We start from the raw sequence: 23,425 nt of genomic DNA on the forward strand, positions 1-23,425 counted from the left end.
TCTGCCATTGGCCATAATCTTCTTGTTTCCACAGAGCATTATGAGTATAAGATCATCTTTCAGATAATGAACTGCTTCCTGCCACATCTCCAGGTTTACTATTCCCTGTCCCTATCAGTGTTGTTTTTCCTCAGTGCTTCCTGAATGCATTCAAAGAGTTCTGTAATATGAACAAATGAAGTAATAAATGGTTCAGGCTGCAGGATGAGAATAAGAATGGGCAAACTAACTACAGAGAGGAAGGGGCTATGAAGGGCTGAGTGACATGGAGGAGAGGAAAAAATAAACATAGCATAGATTTCCTGTTTAGCATTCTTCTATATAAGGCTGGTGTGTCCGATCAGTTTTCCATTATTTTTCTACCCCTCAGATTGCTTTCATATTACCATACGCTCTGTAGAACTTATTCTTCAGCTGATTGGGTCCACTTTAAAAAAAGATTAGCAATTTCTATTAAATTACAGTATTGGTATTTGTCAAAAAATGCTGCAGTGCCAGTGTAGTAACCAGGCAGATCAAGTCCACTTTATACAGGACAGTCTTGCCTTGCCTGGGTTGAAACATCCAACTCATGTCATGGTTGATTCTACTTAGTGTATCCCAACGCATCCAAGGGTTAGCTGTAGTTCCAAGTCCAAAGATAGCAATTTTTTTAAGGATTTATATATTCTACCAGCATTTCTCTCCAACAAAAAAGATATTGCTGCAGTACTTGAATAAGCCATATTGTTTACTTCATACTCCCTGAGACCTGAGAGAAAAGGTGTAAAATAGTTGTAACAGTGGGAAATACCTCACTCATTCCTCTTTTTATAACTCCCAAATGATACATATCAATGAAATTACAGACATAAATCAAAAGAATAGGCTGTTGCAGCCACTTTGGAACAAAATGTTTCCTGAAAATTAGGTTAGCGGCTTCTGCAGAAGAATTCAAATCACATATGTATATACAATTGTATTTGCAGTTAAATACCAACACTTTCACTTTCATGCCAATAACCTAATCTATGACTCCAACCTGCTGACACTTTAGCAAACAGTCCATGTATTATGTGAAAGTCTGAGTCTGTATTTTGGTGGAATGACACAAAGGACAAATTTAACAGTATTTCCTTTGGAAATATTTTCAACCAAAACATTATTCAAGACAGACACACTGTAAGTGTAGTTGTGATGAATGTGGTTCCTGTTGGTCTGTGGTATATAATTTAACATAGTGAATAGTTTCAGTTTGTGGGAAATCTCAACAGAAGATTTGGAACATGTTCCTATGATTAGGAACAAATAGATCACATCGATATTTCAGATCTAGTAAATTCACTTAACAGAACAGCTGAAGAAAAAGACATGGCTGTGGACTACAACTGTAATTGCACCTATACATACTGTTACCTTCAAGGTCTTCACTACCTAGAAGATCAGGAACAAATTTATTGCCAGAAATATTATATTCTGAAGCAAATCCAGCAGCCCAGAATTATGACAATCCCTGCCTGTGCTCTCCCCTCTTCCTCAGTATCACTACAATGGAAATACTAATTCATATGACTAAAGGAAATACAGAAATTATTTATAAACCTATGTCTCTACCTAATTTGTAAATATTCTTATGTTATAAAACCAAGAAAGTTTAAGGTTTTGATAACAGAATTGGATACATTATTTTTGAATAGCCGTCTGACAGCAGTTTACTAGTTAATTGGTCTATCAAGAAATCCTTATAATATTGGAGGAAAGTGCTCATGTGCCGGATTAGTTCAAAGAATCTTCATTTTCTTAAATGGAGCTGTTATTTGAGTTCAAATTCTAAAATAGTTTCTTATTTGTTGTCATGAGTTTGTCTTGTTATTACTGGCTCAGGGCAATCTGTTTTCAGTTAAATTAAATATCACAGAAGGTTTCTTCACTGTTTTCCAGAAAGCAGTATTGCACACTGGCCAAATGCCCCAACGTAAAAGTCTGCTCAAAACAATTCACAGGAATTCCAGGTTTCAGTGCAGTGTGTCCTGGGCTTGTCTGCCATCAAATACAGTACTGATTCTTGACGCCCCAGTGAATGTGCTCTCTCTGCAGATCTATCGAGGTCTACCACAAAGAAAACCAAAGTGCTGTGAGACAGCACTACTCAGACAGCAGATGTCTCCCATGCTGACAATCAGAACTGATCTAGGGAAGAATAAGGAAAACCTTTGATATTATTTTTCTTTCACTGGATGTATTTGACTGATGCTTGTTTTACGTCACCTCATGATTCTAGAAAGATGTGAGAACTAATGACTAATTCAGCACGGGAGGTGACTGTTTTTCTCCTTGCAAGCCAAGAAGTCATGCACATATGTTTCAGATTTTGGCACCAACTCTCCATTTAGAAGAGACTGTAGAAAGATCCAGATTTACGTCCAGCTGCCTATGTATTAGATTGCATAACACCACTTTGACTGGTTAAGAATGAAGGAGGGCCAAAGTGATCTTGTTTATTGTTTCTTGAAGAATATCTATATGAAGATCATCCAGATTACTGTAGTTTTGTTATAGTAGAGCTGTACTGCTGATTTTTATACTTAGTTTACAGCACTAGATAAATAATGAGTATTTTCTGTAAGATTACCTTATGTACAGGGGGACTGACAGAAACAAGACTAATTGATTTCAAATGCCTGAGCCTCAGATTGTTTTTTGTTATACCACAGGCAGTGCTGAGAGCACAATGTTTATAGCTAACCTTGACCACAGTACTCAGGTCAAGTGCCACAATGGTACAAGTAGATTTTACCATTACATCTGACCTATAGAGTACATTGAAACAATAGAGTGCTGCAATTTGTCCCAGAGTCCTTGCTCCCTGATAATCTGTATGGGAACCTGGACAAACAGTGCTGCTAATCTCTAGCCTAGGTTCAACTCAGTGGAGGTAACTGTGCTGGGACATAAGGTGCAAGAGAATGGTGTGCACATTGGTCCTTATGCTAATGTTAAGCGTGGATGCAGCCAAATTTGGCACCAGGATGAGAAAGCTGGGCAGAATTCTTCACATTCACAGTTTAGACACAGCCAGAAATTATGAGCTCTCATAATGAAGACTGTGGTGCACAAGAATTTGATTTAAAGAAAATAATCCACATAGTACTTGCTTTTTACTTTTCAGCAAAGTAATGTCAACACACAGTGTAGCAAGGCCAATGTTAAAACAATTGCCAGTCAAATTTTCCAGTTCATTCAGGAGGTGGATTGTGCATTTATCATAATGAATAAAGGCTAAACTGCACTCTGCTGAATGAATGCAACTCATGCAGTTTCTGCAGTATTTTTAAACCTTGTGTATGTGATTACTAATTTACGGAATTAAAGACTTTCAGTTTGTGTATCCTTTAGTGGGATTGAACATGGGTTCACTGCACATAGAGATTATTCTTCTACTTAGAAAGGTGGTGTTTTTAAGTAGACTGTCCGAGACAGTAATCTTCTTTATACTTGAGATCTGCATTTATAAGGGCTGCCTAAATCTATGTTATAACCCCCAACCCTTTCAGAGTTCTGCTCCACCCTTTTCCTCCCTCCCTCCCTCCCTTCCCTAGCACATATACATGAGACTTCTCTGCAGACACAAGTGACCTGCTGAGTAATCTGTACTTTTGGAATCATCTAACTCACAAAGTTAAGCCATGTGTTAGAAGAGGTCAACTGAAATCCATTCAGACCATCCAGAAACAGAGAAAAAGCAAGCAGAACAGTCCTCTAAAATAAAGCACGTGCATCTTAAAAATAACTTGAATAAAACAAGCATTGTATACCTCTAATTGATCCTTGGCATATTCAACAATGGGACTTCCAGATAATCGGGCTGGGTTTTTTTTTAATATTATTTAAATACTTTTCCTAATATCCAATCTAAACCTCCCCTGGTGTAACTTGAGGCCATTTCTTCTTGTCATATCGCTTGTTACTTGGGAGAAGAGACCGACCCCCACCTCACTACAACCTCCTTTCAGGTAGTTGCAGAGAGCGATAAGGTCTCCCCTCAGCCTCCTTTTCTCCAGACTAAACAACCCCAGTTCCCTCAGCCGCTCCTCATAAGGCTTGTGCTCTAGATCCTTCACCCGCTTCGTTGTCCTTCTATGGACATGCTCCAGCATCTCAATGTCTTTCTTGTAGTGAGAAGCCCAAAACTGAACACAGTATTCGAGGTGGGGCCTCACCAGTGCCAATGGTGGGATAATCACTTCCCTGGTTCTGCTGGCCACACTATTTCTGATACAAGCCAGGATGCTATTGGCCTTCTTGGACACCTGAGCACACTGCTGGCTCGCATTCAGCTGGCTGTCTACCAACACCCCCAGGTCCTTTCCCACCAGGCAGCCTTCCAGACACTCTTCCCCAAGCTTTTAGCATTGCATAGGGTTGTTGTGATCCAACAATCAATTCACAGGAATATACCCTATTCCCACTGTCCAGCTCTTCCCATTGTCTAATCTATGGGGCCGTAACAAAGGCAAGGACATTTAACATATTACCCTAATATCAAAACATTTTAAGAATTAATTTTAACAGATATAATCTATCTCTTTAGCAATTAAGGTCTCTGCTTGGAGCAGAAAAGATGGGGGATGCCCACAGGATTCATTGAGCCCACAGTGCTGAACATCATCAGCATGTGTCTACTTATATGAGAAGTGATTGAGGTAGAAAAGGACAGATAGAAAATAGTTTCTTAATTCTGACATGCATATTATTTCACAAAATACAGTAATGTCTCATGCCAGGGCCAGGTTTCATGAGTACAAAGTACAAATGTAGTGAAAGTTTAATAAATCATTTGTGTATCATCTATTTCTCAAGTCCTTTAAAGAACAGCTAAAAATAGTGAGTTTATCTACTGCAACATGTAAGATTTTTTTGTATTCTTCTTGTGTGATATATAAAAATTTCTTGTCTTTCTTTAACTTCCCCTGTTTCTCTGATAGAATCTATGATTGTCCACCTGTGAAACCATAACTTTCTCATTACAGTCACTTACGTCAGAAAATTACTATCTATGCCTGGTGAGAATTAAGAAACTAAACTTGACTGGGAAGATGATGCTGTTGTCATTCACATCTCAGTTCCTGAAGGAAATAGAAACAAACAATACACAGAATATACAGAAATTTACTGCATTTCTGACAGAAGCCTTGTCAGTATAAAGAATACCCTAGTCTCTGAATACACATCTACCTAAAGAACATAGTGTGTAATTTGCCAGCGACAGGAGAAATACTACAATCTTTTTTCAGGTTCCGTCACCAGAGGAAAATATTTACCTAGTGCATTAGACTTAGGCTTACCTTTGGAATGCTGTTTTGAAGCTTTATAATTTATATAGAGTAAAAATATCTGTACAGTAAATCAAGAAAATTTTCAATATAGTTCAAGAATTATAGCCATAAAGTATAAAATCAGTCTGAGCCTTCAAATGTGCTAATATAACAATTACAAGTCTTCATTAAAAAAAAAGGTATTCCCTACTTTTGACCTTGTTCTGTATTTTTAGCTGAAAAATGGCACGATAACAAAGCTTTTATTTTAATATGAATATCTAACATGTTTTAGATTAAATTTTATTATGGGAATGTCCAGAAAAAATATTAATTTACTTTTCCTAAGCTTTTCCTTAGTCCTGCTATTCTGTCAACAGGCTAATGCAAAATTTGTTGAATATAAAAAGATTTTGTTTCCCTTGGTTACAACAGTTCCATGAGATCATTGATATCTCTCTAACTTATTTTCAGAGAAGATATATAGAGTGTCCACTGTTTTGCTTCAGTGGCCTCCTATATCACAGTCACTGAAAGATGAAAACAAAATAGAGAAAACTATTTTGATTTTTCTTTTGCTAGGCAGGTTGCAAAGCAAGTTGGTCTTTGTTTCTTAGGTGGAAACAAATTATGTGTTTAACATAATGTTAAAAGTTCCCTGTGAAGTTGTGTACTTTTGAGTAATTCCTGGTTCTTGTCTGTACAAACACAAATGTGCTTTAACTGGGTTGGAAGCAATCCTGTTGCAGCTGACCATCCCCCGCTATTGTGTATACCATGTATTATTTGAAGATTGTAATTTCTTTGAGGCACAGAGTGATCATCACTTTATTTGTAAAGTCTTTTATAGACTTCTCTGTAAGGGATCCCTTCTTTTTTGATACAGTTTTCAACTATGATCACAAGATTTACCTGACTTAGGAAAGTCTAGGAATTTATCTCTATTTCTTATTATTTTTTGAGAAGTGTAATTTCTGCCTTATAACTCACAGTGCCATTTAAAGACACAAAGCTTTTCATTAAAACATACTTTCATGTATTCATTTTCATGTACAAGTGATCTTACTGATGTCATTGGCACAACTCAGATGATACATTTAGTTAAGATCAGGTGTCAACATACTTGGAGACTTGTCAAATAGGTTTTCCTTCCCTCTAAGTCACCATATTGAATCACAGAAAGGCCCAGAAGGGACCTTAAGAGATCTTCTAGTCATTTGCTGCCCCGGGGCCTTCATTCTTAGTTGGTTTTCTATAAATACCTTCATGTACATTAATTCCCCTAAAGCCATGTTTTATGTCTTATTCCATTTTTCCTACATGTATAGCTTGCAGCCTTGTCTGTCAAAACCCTCCTTAATTCAGCAGTAACGTATGCCTCTAGCAAATGTACAGAGTTACATCCAGAACACACAGGTACAGATTTATAGGAGTGAGGAACGGGGAATGGTTATGGCTCCAGGATTATGGGAGATTTCTGATGACTTATTTTCAGCTAGTAGTACTTTTAGAACAGTATGGGTTATTTTAAGAATAGGATTAAAGACATGGAAATGTGGTATTCACTAGCACCTCAATGAGCAGTGGTAAGCAATTATGGCAGAGGAGTAGCACAAACAGAATAAATAGATCAGTAACATTTCGTACATAACCCATCAAAAAAATGGAAACCTTTGAGATAGATGGATATCTCAGTAGACTAACTATATCAGGTCCTTATTGCTTTATAGGAGTTATTTTCCACAGATCATGCCTTCAATTTTTATGATCATTCTGAACTCTAATACTTCTGCCCAGGGCCTGCAGCCTTAACCAGTTTGGGGCAACTGGTTAATTTAGCATTTATGCTCTCTATTCCATCATTGCAAATGTTAATGAAAACATTGAATACTGATAGATATTGAAAATATTGCACAGGACTACTCTTGAAAGCTCTCCATAGCCATTCATAACTACTTCTTCGGTAGCTTCTCATTTATTTTTGCACATATTTTTAGAATTTTTTATTCTCTCCTGAACGGTCTAATTTTGACAAATGAGATAAACCACTGGTGCCATGATTCCATCAATAACTTAAAGGAATCTCATCCATTTCCAGCAGAATCTTGCAATATTTGATTGATGAAGTTTTATTATTGATTTTATTAGTATACCTGTTCATGCACAATGTTTTGTATCAGTAAGCCTTGTAAAAGACACTGTTCAGAAACAGGTCAATAGTTGAATATGATGTATAGAGTCAACCCTGTAAGAAGAACTCCACCTATGGATTTAGTAGGCTGACAGGCAGAGAGAAGGGTAAATGAAGCTGTAGGAAGTTTCCGCAGGGGATCACTACTGAAGGAAGCATTCAGGTACAGGTTATGTTATAATTCTGGTGGTTGCCAAAATAATATGGAAATTACCAGAATGTTAACATCTACTATTGTAAGTATTCTTTTATCACATTCAGAAAGAAAATATGTCAAATAGTTCCATTCTAGTCTTGCTTCTCAATATACAATAATTTGGAAATTTTAAGCTAAAACTCTACTTTTTTATTAATATAAATGAACTGATAAACAATGAGATTAGGACTAGATACTATCAGAAGCACTCACTCAAAAACAGATTCCTAGCTGCATTTATAGGATTGATTTCCATGAAGTTAAGAAAAGTGTTTTACCTTTGCAGAGGAAAGGCTGATGACATGTTGATCTTTTTCATTTGTCACAATTTCCACAACACTATGTTGGTGTCCTGCTAGCTTCCCTGTAGGCCTACTATTAATAGCAGGATGCCACAAACGAAGGAGTTTGTCATTACCTAATAAATAAATAAATAAATAAATAGTCAGAAAGACTGAATAGTCACTAGTATTGCAAATAAACTTTGTAATGGAGAGCTTAGTGTTGATAAGTCTCTGCTTCCACCATGTAGGCAACTCCCATATAAGGATGTGAATTTTTCATTCTAATGGCTGGATTTGAGTTTCTGTTTTCATTGCTAATCCCCAAACTTGTATTAAAAGCACGTAACTGATTTGCCTTTCAAAGTCTTTTTATTTTGCTAGAGGAATGTCGGGCACACTGGATGTGAGTACATGCACTAGCCCCATAGGAGTGGAATACTTTTTTAGAAATAGAACTGGGGCTCAAATTCTTTTCTTTCAAAGATATAATTCACAAAAACATCAAAACAATATTTGTGTCCACTTAGCCAGGAAATGAAGGGATGACCACCTCTATGGAAAAGGGTGGGTGTGCAGAACAGGAAGGGGAGCAGACATGAAAGCCGAAGCAGACAGGAAATAGTAACTGCCAATGAGTGATTTTGTGTCTTGACTTAAATAAGAATTAGGTCTTTCATGTTTATTTGTATGTTCAAACATTAAATTTACCTACAATTTAGGGAATAATCCTTGATTGCATTATAGATGGATCTTTTGGTACTATTTTCATAATAGTTTCCATAAATACTTCAAAACACAACACACACATTTTGACACACAATAAATGAAACAGCCAATTTTATCTAGACTTCAGTTTCAGTTTTAGTTTTCTCTCAGCTTCAAGTGAAGTGCAGAAAGCCAAAAAAACATAGGCTAGGGTGTACATGCCCCAAAAGAATGTACAACAAACCTCAAGACTGTGAAGCTCATCTCAGTTTTGTTAACAAAGAGAAGAATTAAAGGTCAGCTCTTTCAGTCTGCTCTGCAGGGATCTTCCTTAAGCTTGTTCAACCTACTGTCATTGGTCAGTCCGTCCCTCTCTCTCTGCAGAGTTCTATTCCTTTTCTTCTTAATACAGCAATATGTGATTCATTTAAGAGCACTCCATCTCCCTTTTCCTCCGTTAAACTTAATTGTCCTCTCAGTTAAATTGATTCCACTGTTTATGTAGCCTCTCTCTAAGTGAGAGGGGCTCACTGGAGAAATTATCTGCTCTTAAAATAGCTACAACAGAAAGTCATTCTGGTTTATGCCAGATCATTTCACGAGTGTGACTGAGAATGCAACCGTGCAAACAGCTGTACTGGCACAATGGAGGGGTAACTTCTGCAGAGGAAATGGAAGCCGTGGATAAGTAGCTGACTGGAAGTAACTTCAATGGGAACCAGTAAGCATGGCAGGCAGTAACTTAAAAATGCTATAATTGCAGAAGAGTGGTGTGAAGCCCTTTTCGGCAGGGAAACTGCAGAACACACTGGGCCCCTGCTCACTTCCTCTGGTGTTGTGTTAGGCTGTCATGGACATGTCCCATAAGTTAGCAGAACCCTTGTGACCAGGCCAGTACACATTACTGAGAAACAAGACCATGGGAGTAAAACTCAGCTTGCAGACCTTCCATGAGGTCTACAGGAAGACACAAAATATGGTAGACAGGAACCTCCAGTGAGACTGGTGAGATCAGTTTTAATCAGAGGGAACAGACGCTGCTTCAATAACACATCCTTTAGCAACCCCAAATGGAAATTGTCATGTCTTAAAGTGGCAGCGAACTAGTAAGAAGCTGTTGATAGTATCTGACCAACTCAACTACCTACTTGCAGCACTTTTGGGGAACAGGATCTTTCTTAGCCTTCCAAACTGCTCTGTTCTGTATATTCCTGAGGTGATGGCAGATGAATGGATGAGAGGATAATGCCCTTTAATTATGGCAGAGAGAATTTCTTCTAAGAGTAGAATCACTAATACATGTTCTTTACTTAAGATATTAACAGGAAAAACAAGTGTCATTAGGAAAGAAAACGTTTCCCTACATTAAAAATATTGTTTGCTTCTTATGTGAAACAGTGGATTAAGTTTTATTCTTTACTGACGTTGAGATAATGGTGGATTTGGTTACAGTAAACATGTTTTCTCCCCTCTTTCTGGACTAATGCCACATTGGCCCTAACATTCACTGCTTCACTGCTTCACTGGAACATTTGCTGGAACATTTATTCTCTCTGTGCTCCAAATTTGCCTCCAGGATTCAGAATCCTTACACAGAAGGCATGAGTATGAAGCCCACTCAAGAGGATGAATTTTCTGTTTACATATCAGACAGTAACTTTTTAGGATTCTGTGGAGTCAATTATTTGAATCATAATGGGCTCAGTTTGTTGTTCTCCATTCCATGATAAATAGTTATGTAAGCATGTGTTTAGGTTTTTTGTAAGAGTCGGATTCTATGACCACAACTCTATTCTAGCTAGATGTTATGGATTCCAATACATTATTTGAACATGTGATCTTTTGTCAAGTTGTCTGCATTGCTTACACAGTTTTGCAATTTGTGTAGTATTACAAGCCTGCTGAGATGTCTGCATTTCAGTGGTGTTGAAACCCCCTTGAGAATAACAGCATTTTTGAATGAAAAAAATGCTAGGCTTAGCTTGGCATCCTCTGATAAACTAGAAAAGAAAAATATAACACCTGGTTTCTTTCTGTGCTGCTCCTAAGTTTAAAACAAGTTTAAAACAACTTGTCATTCCATCAAGCTTGCCTTTTAAATAATCTTGAGTTATAACATCTGCAAAACCTCTTCAGAATGGTCAGACATCTGGTAAACTAACACAAGTTCATATGTTTATCATATTGATCAATGTCTCCTCCTTTTTTTGTGCTGCTTTGTCTTCATATGTTCTTAAATTTAGTCTGCATCATAGAAAAGAGTCTGCTTATGCTTGTGAGGGCTAGTATTAGTGGAGTCCTGGGATATGATTTCAATAACTAGGATTCCTGGGAATTGCTGAAAATGTCAATACCAATGTATAGTAAAAAAAAATATATATTAAAAAAATATATATATATGATGTTACCAGTTACTTTGCTTGTGCCAGGAATACACAAAGGATACTGAGCAAGCACAGAGGACTTGCTTTTATTAGTCTTAAGGTGCTACTACTAGATTTAGAAATCACTATTGGTTTTTCTTCTACTTTATTGCTCACAGGAGAACAATAGCTGGATTTGAAGAAATAATAGGGTTAGAAGTTGATGTATCATATAATTTAAAACTGATTATCTCCAGCTTTTATATGCATACATAATTTGACTTTAAATGTAGCTGTTCCCTGAGGTGATGATTAAGACATAGGCAGCATTGAAATGGATACAAAATAAGAGGAAAATCATATCACTTTTCCATTCGACATAATATTAATGCAAAATGGTACGCAGAAAAGTTATTCTAAATTACTATGCGTTCCATATTGTAGGGCACTATCAGGCTTTTATCATTTTATGGGTCGAAGAAGTCTAGCTTTTATCGTGAAAAATGAACTCTGTACAAGTTTGCTTGTATCTTTCTTATTCATTGTCATAAAAGTCAAATATCTGGAAGACAAAATTAAGTTGTGTCACAGTACTGGCAAACTCATGAGCATATTCAAATACAACAAATAAATTATGGAAGAGTAAGTGTGTTAAAACATGACTTTTAAATAATCACTTCCTTGTCTAATAATACATGGTAGTATTTTGCATACCATTTGTGCTATAAACACCTGGCTAAATAATATTAGATTGGGGCTTAGTAAAGTGGTTAGCAGACTTATCTCCACTGAATACTTTAGAAGCTAGCCTCCAATCAAAGGTTGGATTTTTTTTTCTTTTTATTGCTGAATGTGACATATAAACATAGTTTTTACAAATGTTTGCACGTCACTAAGAAATCTATATATTATGATTCCTGAATTATTTAACTGCTCTGGTCTTTGATTTTTAGGGTATATTACAGGTAAAATTGCAGGCTTGCTAATCAACAAAACTAGCCTATGTTCCTTTGAAACAGTTCAATTCTCTCCTTAATGGGATCATCAACATGCATTTCTCAGACAGAAAGGAGAGAGGGATGGCTTTTAAGATACACAGGGAAACGTAATGTGCTCCGGTCTGACTGACTGCTGTGCCATTGTGAGCAGTGTATTTTAGAGTCTAAAACTCAACTTTTGAAGACTTTAGTACACAGATTTCTCAAGCACTGAAGGATTATTCTTAATTCTGTGTACAGCTTCATAGTAGCCCCTGGCTGATCTAAACTTCACAGTGAAATTGAAAGAAATGATCCCATCCTGTCATTTTCTTTGGCCATGCATTCCCACTCTCTTCTGTGACTCTTAGGAATCCATCTCAGGAATAATTTCCTTTGGTGTTCAAGGGAAGCAGCAGGAGTAAGCACTGGGAATGAGTGTGAGGGACAGGATGATGCCTTTTAATATCAAGATGAAGGCCAGTGGGTGAACAAGCAAGACAAGATTCCAACTCAAGGCTATGTAAATGTTATGATCCAGGAACAGACTGGAAGATTATTACAATTCTTTCTGCCGTAGGTGTTTATTCCTGGTCACTGTCAGTGCGGGGATAGTGGGCTAGGCAGACCTTTGATCTGGCCTACCATAGCTATTCTTTATTTCTTAGGAAGTTTATCCAAATTTTTCTCTTCTGCTATTTCTGTAAGAAGAATTTTCAGTGTGTAATAGAAACTTTTATTAGTTCCTGTGTAATTGACCTTCTGTCCTATGCAGACACCTCACCCTGTTTTTATTACTACAGTAAAATCCTCCAGTTCTACCTCTAGGAAATGCTAACCACATTCTGTTTTATAGGGCCTCCCTACTTTATGTCATCAATAAATTTCTCAAGACTACTTTTTGTGACAAGGTGATCAATGTAAATAAGATCTCCCCCAAAGCTGAAGTTCAGAATTTTCACTAACAACCTTCCTACAGGCCTATTACTTTCCCTTTAAATCTTGTGTCTAGAAAGTCAATTGAACTGTCTGATATTTATTTTGATATCTGTTGCAGTTTTCCCTTTGGTAAACTGCTACAACTCAACTTGAATTGCATTATTTCCCACGTATAGGTTTTTGGGGTTTTTTTTTCCCCAAATTTATTTTACTGTCTTGGATATTATCAAGGCTAGACAGGGGAGCCTTGGCCATTTTTTTCTTCTTGTTAAATATAAATCTAAGAATGGCTATGTGATACATTATTCAAAACAATTTTTAACAACGTTTTAAGCAAGACTCTTGTACTGAAAACTTGGAGATAGGCAGCATCAATGTAGTCACTCCAGGGCACCACCCTGTCAGACAGAACAGACAGACAAAACAACTGGCATACTCCAGTCGCATTTCTGCAGCACGAAATATGACCACTGCAATAGAAAGGCTCATAAAATTATTGGATAACAGGGAAGAAATGGATGTAAGTAAGTGTGCTGTATCTGCAGTCTGCTTTGGGAAAAAGAATGAACAGTAAAGCTGTGGGGGAACATGATCAGAGAGAAGAGCACCAAAAGTGTTAAGATGGGCCAATATGATTGCCTAAGACAGGAAAGGATGGCCAAAGAGTAAGAGGATGGGATGGGAGCCCTGCTGATACTGCAAGGAGTAATGTGTATAACCTGACCAAGACAGTTGCCACCATGACTTGGAAAGGTACCTTAGAGTAATTCAACATCCTGTTTCTCCTGTTTTATTATATAAATAACATGATACTTGAATCAAATCCAGACTGAGCCCTTGATTGATTCCTGACAGGATCTCTATCTTTTCAGAGTGAGCCTTCCAGCAATTAAAAGCAAGACCTCAGTTTCCTATCATTTAAGACAGAAGCCATTATTTAAATTCCTAAGATACTAACTCAGCTTTATTTGATCCTATTTAACTGGGAAAACAATTCACAACAGAACAATCTCTTGGAAAAAAACCCCAATACTTACCTCCAGTGACAACGACTTTTGCTTTTCCACAGTATGTGAAGGCATTGACCCCTCTAGGGACAGAAAATTCCTTTACAGGTCTGTAATCGTTAATAAAGCAGTTAATCAGGTAAGAAACATTAGGAAAATACAGTCCACAGCCAATCCACTTTTCTTTTCTGTAGTATATAGAATAGCTGTTTGCATAATGTATACAATCTCTTAAACGCAAATTGATCTATAACAGTGATTTAGATATTAGCATCAATAAAATGGGAACAAGGTACGCTTTCCATTAAAGTAATAAAGCTCTGATTTGATCACCTGAATCCTTTATCAGTCATACTCCAAACAGAATCCTAAAATGGTAGCTATTGCCAAAGTAAGCCTTCACACACTTCTGCGTGCTTACAGCAGTTCATCATGGAGGAAAAGTACCAAATCAACTGCCTTTGCCTATTTCAGACAAGGAGGTCTACCGTGTCTTCTATTTTGCATAAAGTAAACGCAGTTACTTTTCTGCTGCTTGCGTGTAATGAATTCTATAATGCATAGTCTCTATTATATCTATTTTGTGTTATATAATAACATGTAGAGACTGCAAGGTTCTGAAACTCAATGGAATTATTCTGTTGCATTCACTGCAAAAGCACAGGAAATCAAAAAGCCAACAGAGACCGAGATTGACTTAGTGTCCCTTCTAAACCCATTCTTTGAACAACTTCTTGTCTCTCCATGTTTCATACATTGCTACTAATGAGTGAATATTTTCTTGATTTTTGGATTCAGCAATAGCATGGCTAACACCCATGTCTCCCAGGAAAAAATGACTGTCAGTGTAATTAAGCTATACAGAATTTAATGAGTATACATATATATATATTTAATTATTTTTTTCTTTGAAATCCAGACAAGTAGGTGGTTCACTTATTCTGGGCTAGAGAGTAACCATGGATATTGAAAACCATAACTGCGCTTGACAGTAAATTTGACAAAAGACTCTGGAAACCTTGAGGATTAATGAAAGAGCTTGTTCTTTTTAGGCAAGTGTAAATCAAAGGCTGTTCACTCCCTATTACTTCGTGGGAGTAAAGCTTTCTTTCCAGAGCTCTACCAGAGGAGTCTTAATTCTCTTGGTGTTTTAAAATAGCAAGTAGTTGATTTAAATGTGTGATTGGCAGATTTACTCAGCATTTCCCACCTTTTTCACTTATTTCTTAAATTTAATACATCTATATAACTGTCTATTGGCTCTTTAACGAACGGTCTTGATGCTCTTCTAACATCAGTGTGCGTAAGATGTTCCAGTAGTATGAAATCCTGCCCAAAAAATGGCCTTTCAACTGAAGCACCCTGTGATCCTATCCACACCTCCCTTTTTTAGATACTTTACAAGAAAAGATTATAACTCCTTATCAGCCATTATCCACAAAGTAACTTAACAGTCACATAGGAGACAAGATACATTGCATCCCCATTCAAGCACAGTAACAATTGCTTGCTGCAAAGTTAATTGGGGAAATTTATTTTGTTAGCATCTGTAAATCATTTATTTCAACTATAATTACTTATGGATTGGGCATTTCAAAGTGATTTGATCCATAGCTATTTTTAGGGCTATTAATTTCATTTTAACAGCTGTGTAATTTTTCAGTTGTTTGAATATAATTTCATTTAGCTGCTGCATGAAGCTGCTTGGAGAAATGTATTTATTGCAATTGGAGAGACAATTGTAGTCAGTGTTAAATGAAAAAGACCTACCAAGATATTTGCAGTTAATGTTCTGTATTACACACAGTGTCTGGCAGTAGCATATACTCTTTTGACTATACTTATCGCTCTGAGTCTTTGTTTTCTTTCTCCTCAAATTAATTCAATTTTTCCAAAGCTCCCAACAAAATCAAGCAGGATTTCTCAGCTTCTCTCCTGACATAGGGTGTAACCTTGGACAAGCTATAATTATTTCATTTTCACTTTCCCCATCCACAACAGAAATGCAATACTCATAAAACCTAAAGTTATTGGATTGATGCAAGAATTACTATGTGAATATTTATGGCATATGTGATACAAAAGATAAAACAGATTATCATAATTGTTGCTACTAGCCTTAAAAATCTATTAATCTCTGGAGCCACCTCGCAGAGGAAGCTGATTTAATGTTTACAGTGCTTTAAGATATTTGAATGAAAAGTTTTATCTATATGTTATTTATAGTTCCCTTTTACAACAAATTGTGTTTGTATGATTTACTTTTTAATTGGGCTATAAGCTCTTCTAAAATCACAGGCTGGTAAGTCTTGGAATCAGCTATAGCACTGATGGGCCATATGAATAAGGATATGGTACAAATAAGGAAGCCACAACCTCTTTCCTGCTGCATAGGAAATCCACTTCTCAGCCCTTAAAATAAATTGCTTTCTTAGTTTAAGCCTGTGTAACTGAAACTTGTGAAGTTGAAACTCTTGAAACTGAAACTGTAAATGAAACATAGTGAATATATTTTTGTGTGGATATAAATTTTAAATGAATGGATACATGATATTCATGTAACAAAGCAATCAGTTTTCTAATGGCTAAAATTTGCCTGCTAAGGAGAAGTTGGAGCAGAAAATACTGCCAATGTAACTTATATTTCAGGGTTGTGAGTAATGAACATATACGGACAGTCCCTTCCTACATCAAAAGCTAACAAACAAAAATGTTCGAGTATTTAAGTAGTTGTATTTTTGCTTGTATTAACAATGTTTATAAAAAAGACAACTTCAATACAACAGTATGGCATCTTGCAAGGCACTGATCTCATGCAGAGTTATAAAGCAAAAGGTCTATTTTTTCAGAAGGTGTGATATACTTACAAGTTGTCCCCTAGTCGCTTTATGTCATCCAAAACAAATGAATGAATGCTGTCTGAGGAGCAGGATCCAAAACAATTTAGGTCAGAAAAATACTTAACTTTCACAGCCCAGTCATCATGTAGCTTGCGTTTAACACTAGGGATATAAATTGAGATGTTATTAGGATATACTAGCATCTACTGTGATATACCAACAGGTGGATAGGGATTTTGTCAGTGAGATTATACACAACCAATGCTAACACTTAATACCCAGGGCAGATACTGAACCATTCTTCCATCTCAAAAGCAAGCAGAGCTAAAGTTAGAGTTGAATCATGCACTTCTGTAGTAGCAATTATGCTTCTATCTAATCGGGCACAATAAAGATTGCCTATGTCAAACTGGGTAACAGCAATGGTGAATTCTTCCTTGGAATTTTACTTTGCAGCCTCTCTGCTGTAAGATCTCTGTAAGATCTCCTACTGAAAATGATGTAACTTCCTTGACACAGCAACAAGCCATTCATATTTACTGCAGTTTGAAAAAATATTTTCTTTGTTAGGTGGGGTTAATTTATACACAAAAGCTAATCCTCCATTTAGGCCAGAAAAAAACCCAAATGAAAAAAAACATAATTGCCAGACTGATAATATTTTATCATAACCAACTTACATGTTGAAAATTTTGGAGTCCAAGACCTGAAGTTGTGATTTTTTTTTGCCTTTACATTGCTTCAATCCGAAGTGATCACTCGTCACAGTAAGCAGGTGAACATAACCCTTATCATCTCCCATTAGGATATTATCCTCAGCCAGGTGATCCGACATAGGCACCGTGCAAACACAGAGCAGACCATTTTCCATTGGTTTGATGATAAAGCAATTATTCTGTGAAATATGGTAAATAGTTTATTAGATGTTGCACACGAGCCCTTCAGTTCACTGAACATATCGTGCATATTTACCTACATCAGCATTCAGTTTTTGACTGTTTTTTCAAGCCTCCCCCATGATAGCTGTTTCCTGGTATTAGAAACTCATGGAAGATCATTACCAAGTGAAGTTAAATGCAAACTTTAAGAATTTCAGTGAGGCTTTATTTCATAGGTAGCCTTTTCCATTTCAGTGAGGAAATATTAATTGCAAATTTTAGGGATGATTTCACCACGCTAAGTGGGATGGTATATTTGCTAAGACTTTATACAGTTTCTTGTTCAAAAATAAGATGTTGTCTAGAAGAAAATGGGAAATATCCAAATTAAAGAACTATTCAAACCACAAAATGCAACCGTAACATGCAGAGAGAAATTATATCACAGTCCTAATTATTAATACAGCCTGGGAGTGCCAAGTGTACTTATATGGGCAGGTGTATGAATTTTCAGGAGTTGAGATGGTGGGAATGAATGCAGCTGCAAGCCACTGTGGTATTTTGCTAGACTGGAAGGCCTGGGAATGGGATTTTGGGTCATCTGCATTATACTGTCTATTGGTTCTACTGCCTGACTCCATCTGTTATTTGATTAAAGCATCCTTGCCAACCTAAACTGGCAACTGTTCACATGCCATAGGAATTAACTGCATCAATGTTGTTTATGTGGCACAGAAACATTAAAGAGAAATAACACAGATATAGAACTGTCTATATGTTATTTCTATGGTCTCAAAAGAGAACTGCTCCTGTTCAGCCACAGGACACTTTTAACTCTCACTGATGAGAATAATGACTGGGGAATAAGTTTTTCAGTCTTCCTTCCCAGGAGTCCAATTGGATTGACAGTAAGACTTCCATTGACCTGTCTGAGCATGGGGAGCGGCCTTTTAATACTGAGAACAAAAAAATCCCCAAAACCCAAGACTTGATCTTATCGTAAAAGTATTTTCTTTGCTTCCTCTCATCTTCTCAGCCAACTCAGAATCACTGAGAAAAGTCCCAGAAAGAGGAGGAAAAAGATAAAGTATAGATCAGAAATCCTTACAAAAATTGTATTTTGTAATAGACATTCAAGAAAACTTTAACAGCCTGGACATACGCTGTCAACATAACGATGCTTTTGTTCTTGGAAAGTCTTGAACAAAATGCAGGATACGAAGAAATATTTTCGTTAAATCAGGAAGTTAACTCAAAGGAGCCTATGTTAAATTCCTTGGAAAACCTGTCCCTGGATTCTTAACAGATTCCGAGATATACATATGCACATGCACACACATTAGATATACATGTGCACATATATGCATTAGATATACACAGAAAATAAATTCTTTGGGGGTTTGTTTGCAACATAGTACAGAATTTTCCTCTTTCTTCCAAGTTTTTAAGACACTAATAATCCCATTTGGTGTGGAAAGGGTATTTCTTCATTAGTTCCACTAATTCCACTGTTTCACTGAGTTCCTATAAAGAAAAAAGTTAATGCCTTCATCCTGTTAGACAAAAGGAATGTGAAAGCATATTGAAAACAAAGGCTAATCTTTTTCAGGCTTCCTCTTTAATATTTGCCTGATCTAGCATAATACCTGACTCCCTTTTGATTTATAGTCCCAGACGATGACTGTCCTTTCAGTTACAGCCACGACACATTTCAGATGAGGTAGGAAATCACATCCAGTGATCCAACCAGTATCCTGATGAAAATTAAAAGGGTAGCTAAAGAAGGATTTTCTCTGTAAATTTATAACCTTCTTTGTTATTTAAGTATGTATTTTAAAACACATAAATTCCATATCCTCTGCACTAGCGGTTCATAGATCCAGCCCGAGCTAATGGAACTGAGAGTTTTAACTCCAGGAACAGTTCATACATGAAGTTACAGAGGCACCAGGCTCAACCCCTGTTATCAGTGACTCACCTCAGATGCACAGATGTTGCACATGACATGACACATTACATCTATATTGTTAGCTGAACTGTGATGACACTCTGAAAAAAGCACTCTGAGCAGAGGAAATTTAAGCTACAACATCCATGGTAAAGCAGATCAAAATTTTTCTTGAATACAGTTGAGTTCAAAACAAAAGAAAGTTAAAGGCAGTAAAAATTTTAGCTATAATAGCACAAACCCTACTGAAATGAATGTTTCTGAAAGTAACTTGTTTTAAATAATTTTAATTCTCCCAATAGGTACATCAAATATTTCACAAGATTTACAGTACATCTGCGCATATTAAGCCATCTTTCAAGTATACCTGCAGTTATACAGGTCTTAATGTAAAATAAGTTCTCTTGCAAAATGTAAGATTAGGGACTCAAATTCAGTACTACACTGGCCAGAATTTGTTTGGGGTTTTTTTTTGTTGTTGAAACATTAATAGCTGTTTGATTTTTTTCCCCAAAATGTAGTGGACCTTCCTAAATGACAGTGGGATTGAAATGGAATATGCTCCATTTCATTTCCATTTCAGTAAGTTCTCAGGGAAGATCCTTCTCTTATAGGGCTGAGAACTATTACTCCCCTAAAGAATTAGCAGTGAAAGGGAAACAGATGTAGGAATAACACGTGCCTTCTGCTCTGACTGCTTTTACTCCAAATAGGAACAGCTCTATGCTCTAATTCATCGAGGGAAAGGCCTGTTTAAGTAAACATTTAAAATTAAACAGTAAAATTGAGCTTGATCATTCTTTTATAATGAAGCATCCCAGTCATTGTATTGTAGCATTCACTGGCTTAGAGACATGATTATCATTAAGATAATATTTCACTAGAAAGGAGAGAAAAACTTTCAGAAACTACAACCTAAGAAGCATTAAAACTATTCTGGTTTGAAGAGTAAATAAGAATGTGGGTTCATATGAAGTTATTTTTACAAGTTCTACACAAAGGCTACATACACCAACTTATGTCTAATATACATACAAATAAAACCATATGATGTACACCTCCACATTTTCCTTACAGCATCTGAACTGCAATGTACTTTGAATGAAAGGAAAAAGACACAGGTAGAAAAACAATGAACATTCCAACAGGAGGTAAATGTTGGCCAAAGGCTTCAACCAAGACAGAATTTCTCTTGTAAGATTTTCCTCTCTATAGGAGATAAATATTTCTAATTACTGACTGTCAGTCTAGAAAAGTATCTGAAAAAAAGGTTTCAACACATGACACACTTGTATTTGCCAGCAGAAAGCAAGGATTGGTAGAATATACTCCAGATTTATCCTCTTCTTTTCTTTTGCATTATTTATAAGCACAGTCATACTTGATAATATAAGAGCAAAAGTAGGAAAAAGTGTGTTTATTGCACCAGTTTATTAGAAGTTGCCAGTCAGGGAAAGATCCAGCATAGAGAAATTGACACTTCCTGGAACAGGCAGCGATAGAAGTGTTTTCATGTATATAACCAAAAGATTCTCATTTTAAGACAAACTGCACTAAATGTGTCTTTAATAATTCCAGTAAAATTACTTAAATTACACCAAATATCAGTGGATATAAAGGCCTGGAGAGATCACTATAATAACTGAGTTTGTCTTCCTGCATAGCATGCTCCAGAGAATGTCCACTGAGAAGTTTAGAGCCTAACAGAAACAGAGAGATTATTCAAGTTAGCCAGCACTGCCTTCCAGGCAGGTCTTGTTCAAGGACCTCAGCCTGTGGAATAAACAGGCTGTGTAAACAGCAGAGCATGGTGCTCCATCCTTAAGATCCAGAATTAAAGTTCTTGACCAAAACAGGCTCCTACTGTTTCTTGAGACTACTCAGAAACTACTAGTATGAAAGTCCTGAAGAGAGTAATGCAGAAATTAATAGATTAATTTGATACGCTGAGAAGTGGCTGATAGAAGGCAGAAGTCTGGCAGAAATCTGCCAGAGACTATAAGCAAAACATGCTGCCTAGTTCCAGCTTGAGAGCAAAGGCTGTAAGAATTTCCTTTAGCACTGCCGTACTTGACAGATGAGCCAGGCAGCTGCACCAGATCAACCTTTTCATTATTTCCTTGTTCCATCCTGTCACTCAAGGGCTCTATCTTCACTCCTTCATTGTCAGTACATTTTCTGTTTCAGCTTGTCTGGCTCATCCACTGGGTCTGTTTATGCTTTTCTATGCTATATTTAAAAGTAATTTCATTTCCATTCTTAAAGAGAAGTGACTTGTTCACTACCGGTATTCACATCATCATTCAATGATGATTCCATGCTACTATTTTTGGGATCTGTCAGTTGGAAAATTCTTAATCCATTTAACAGGCACTCTAGTGTTTTTTTTCAGTGGTCATATTTTAAAACAGAAAAGTTGTATGATTGAATACTATACAGAGTTTTAAGTGTGTTATATTTATGCCTCTATACTTTTCACTCAGTCCCATAATCTCATAAAGAAATGAAACCGGGTTTTCTTGAAGTGACATGTTCTCCATAACATCCCTGAATATTCTGTACTCATAGTTCATGTTCTGTTTATGCCATTATGATGCTGGGAAAGTCCTGATGGCTGCAATCCACTGGATTTTATTCCTAGAACTACTGTGTTTCACAGCCTTTCTGTCTTAATGTCTTCAGGGCCCAGGCCTCTGTTGCTCTGGTTGAATAAGTCTCTGTTCTGAAACACCTTAAGAATGAGAACACTGGCTGGTAGAGGGTAGAGGACCCTAAGGATTATTCTGCAATTTGTTAGCCACCCTCTACACACGCCATTGTTTATCAATGGATGGTATGTTTGGAGTCTGCTAACTTATCTCTGAATTCAGTACCTTACTTGATTTGCACAAAGATGCCTACAAATATATAGCTTGATTGATTAGCTAGTGCTAGTACTGATGATGATGTTAAAACAGGTGAAAATGGCATAATAATTGCAGTGAGGAAAGAATGGACTGTTATTTCTGTAGATCTGAAAAAAAGAAATGTAAGCCCTGCAAGGCAAAGGCAGCTTTCTCTCTTTAGCTATTCAGAAATTAATAATGAAGTATTTTTCATAGTTGTACTTTATAACCATTTGGTGCTGAGGTCTTCAACTAGTATAGTTCACCACATCTTTAATAAGAAAATGGTGGGTGATGATTTACACTCACTTAAGACATTGACCTTTGATTTTTACTAAGTGTTTAGATAAAAGCTATTAAAATGCAAAGCTTCAGTTTTAATAAGCATATTTTAAAATAAAAAACCCAACCAATTCTAGACTTATAGCTCTCAAACAATCCCCAAGTTTATAAATTTGTAGCATCATACATTTCAACTGCCTAGAACATGGAATTTATTCTCTCAAAACAATCCAAAACTTTATTTCACTGTGGTTTGGGATAAGGATATATAATTTCCATTTTAAGAATAAAATAGCTTAAAATACGTTCTGCAAACATGAAAGCCTTTTAACAACCATCAAAAAGTTCAACCTCAAGCTCAGCAATAGCTATTTTCATTCTATTTTCAGTGCAGTAGTTAGAGGAAGGATGAGTAGAAAGTAAATTGTCTAAGGACAGGATTGTCCTTAACAATTAAACACTTAAATAAGAGTGTTAAATAAGCTCACATATTCTCTAAGACAAGGCAGAGCAGGAAGCAGAAAAGGGTTGTTTTTAACTACACCACCTGAAAATTTCACAATTGTGATACTACAAAAGTGAATATAGCAACAAAAACAAAGTTACATGACATCATCAAATACCATTAAATCTTTC

General features: G+C 36.5%; 2 protein-coding genes across 13 annotated transcripts in view; one reads left to right on the forward strand and one right to left on the reverse strand.

The window, feature by feature from the left end:
• The window catches only part of OPN3 (opsin 3), a 120,131-nt gene that overhangs the window by 44,315 nt on the left and 52,391 nt on the right, over positions 1-23,425 (forward strand). The window lies entirely within an intron of this gene.
• Positions 1-23,425, reverse strand: part of WDR64 (WD repeat domain 64) — a 75,939-nt gene that overhangs the window by 35,407 nt on the left and 17,107 nt on the right. The window contains exons 7-11 of the mRNA XM_054195742.1: positions 19,321-19,428; positions 17,477-17,691; positions 16,824-16,958; positions 13,987-14,066; positions 7,960-8,099 (exon numbers count right to left, since the gene is read on the reverse strand). Coding sequence (XP_054051717.1) covers positions 7,960-8,099; positions 13,987-14,066; positions 16,824-16,958; positions 17,477-17,691; positions 19,321-19,428 — 678 coding nt within the window. The remainder of the gene's footprint in view (positions 1-7,959; positions 8,100-13,986; positions 14,067-16,823; positions 16,959-17,476; positions 17,692-19,320; positions 19,429-23,425) is intronic.

Source organism: Rissa tridactyla, chromosome 3 (assembly GCF_028500815.1).
Source record: "Rissa tridactyla isolate bRisTri1 chromosome 3, bRisTri1.patW.cur.20221130, whole genome shotgun sequence".
NCBI classification, from domain to species: Eukaryota; Metazoa; Chordata; class Aves; order Charadriiformes; family Laridae; genus Rissa; species Rissa tridactyla.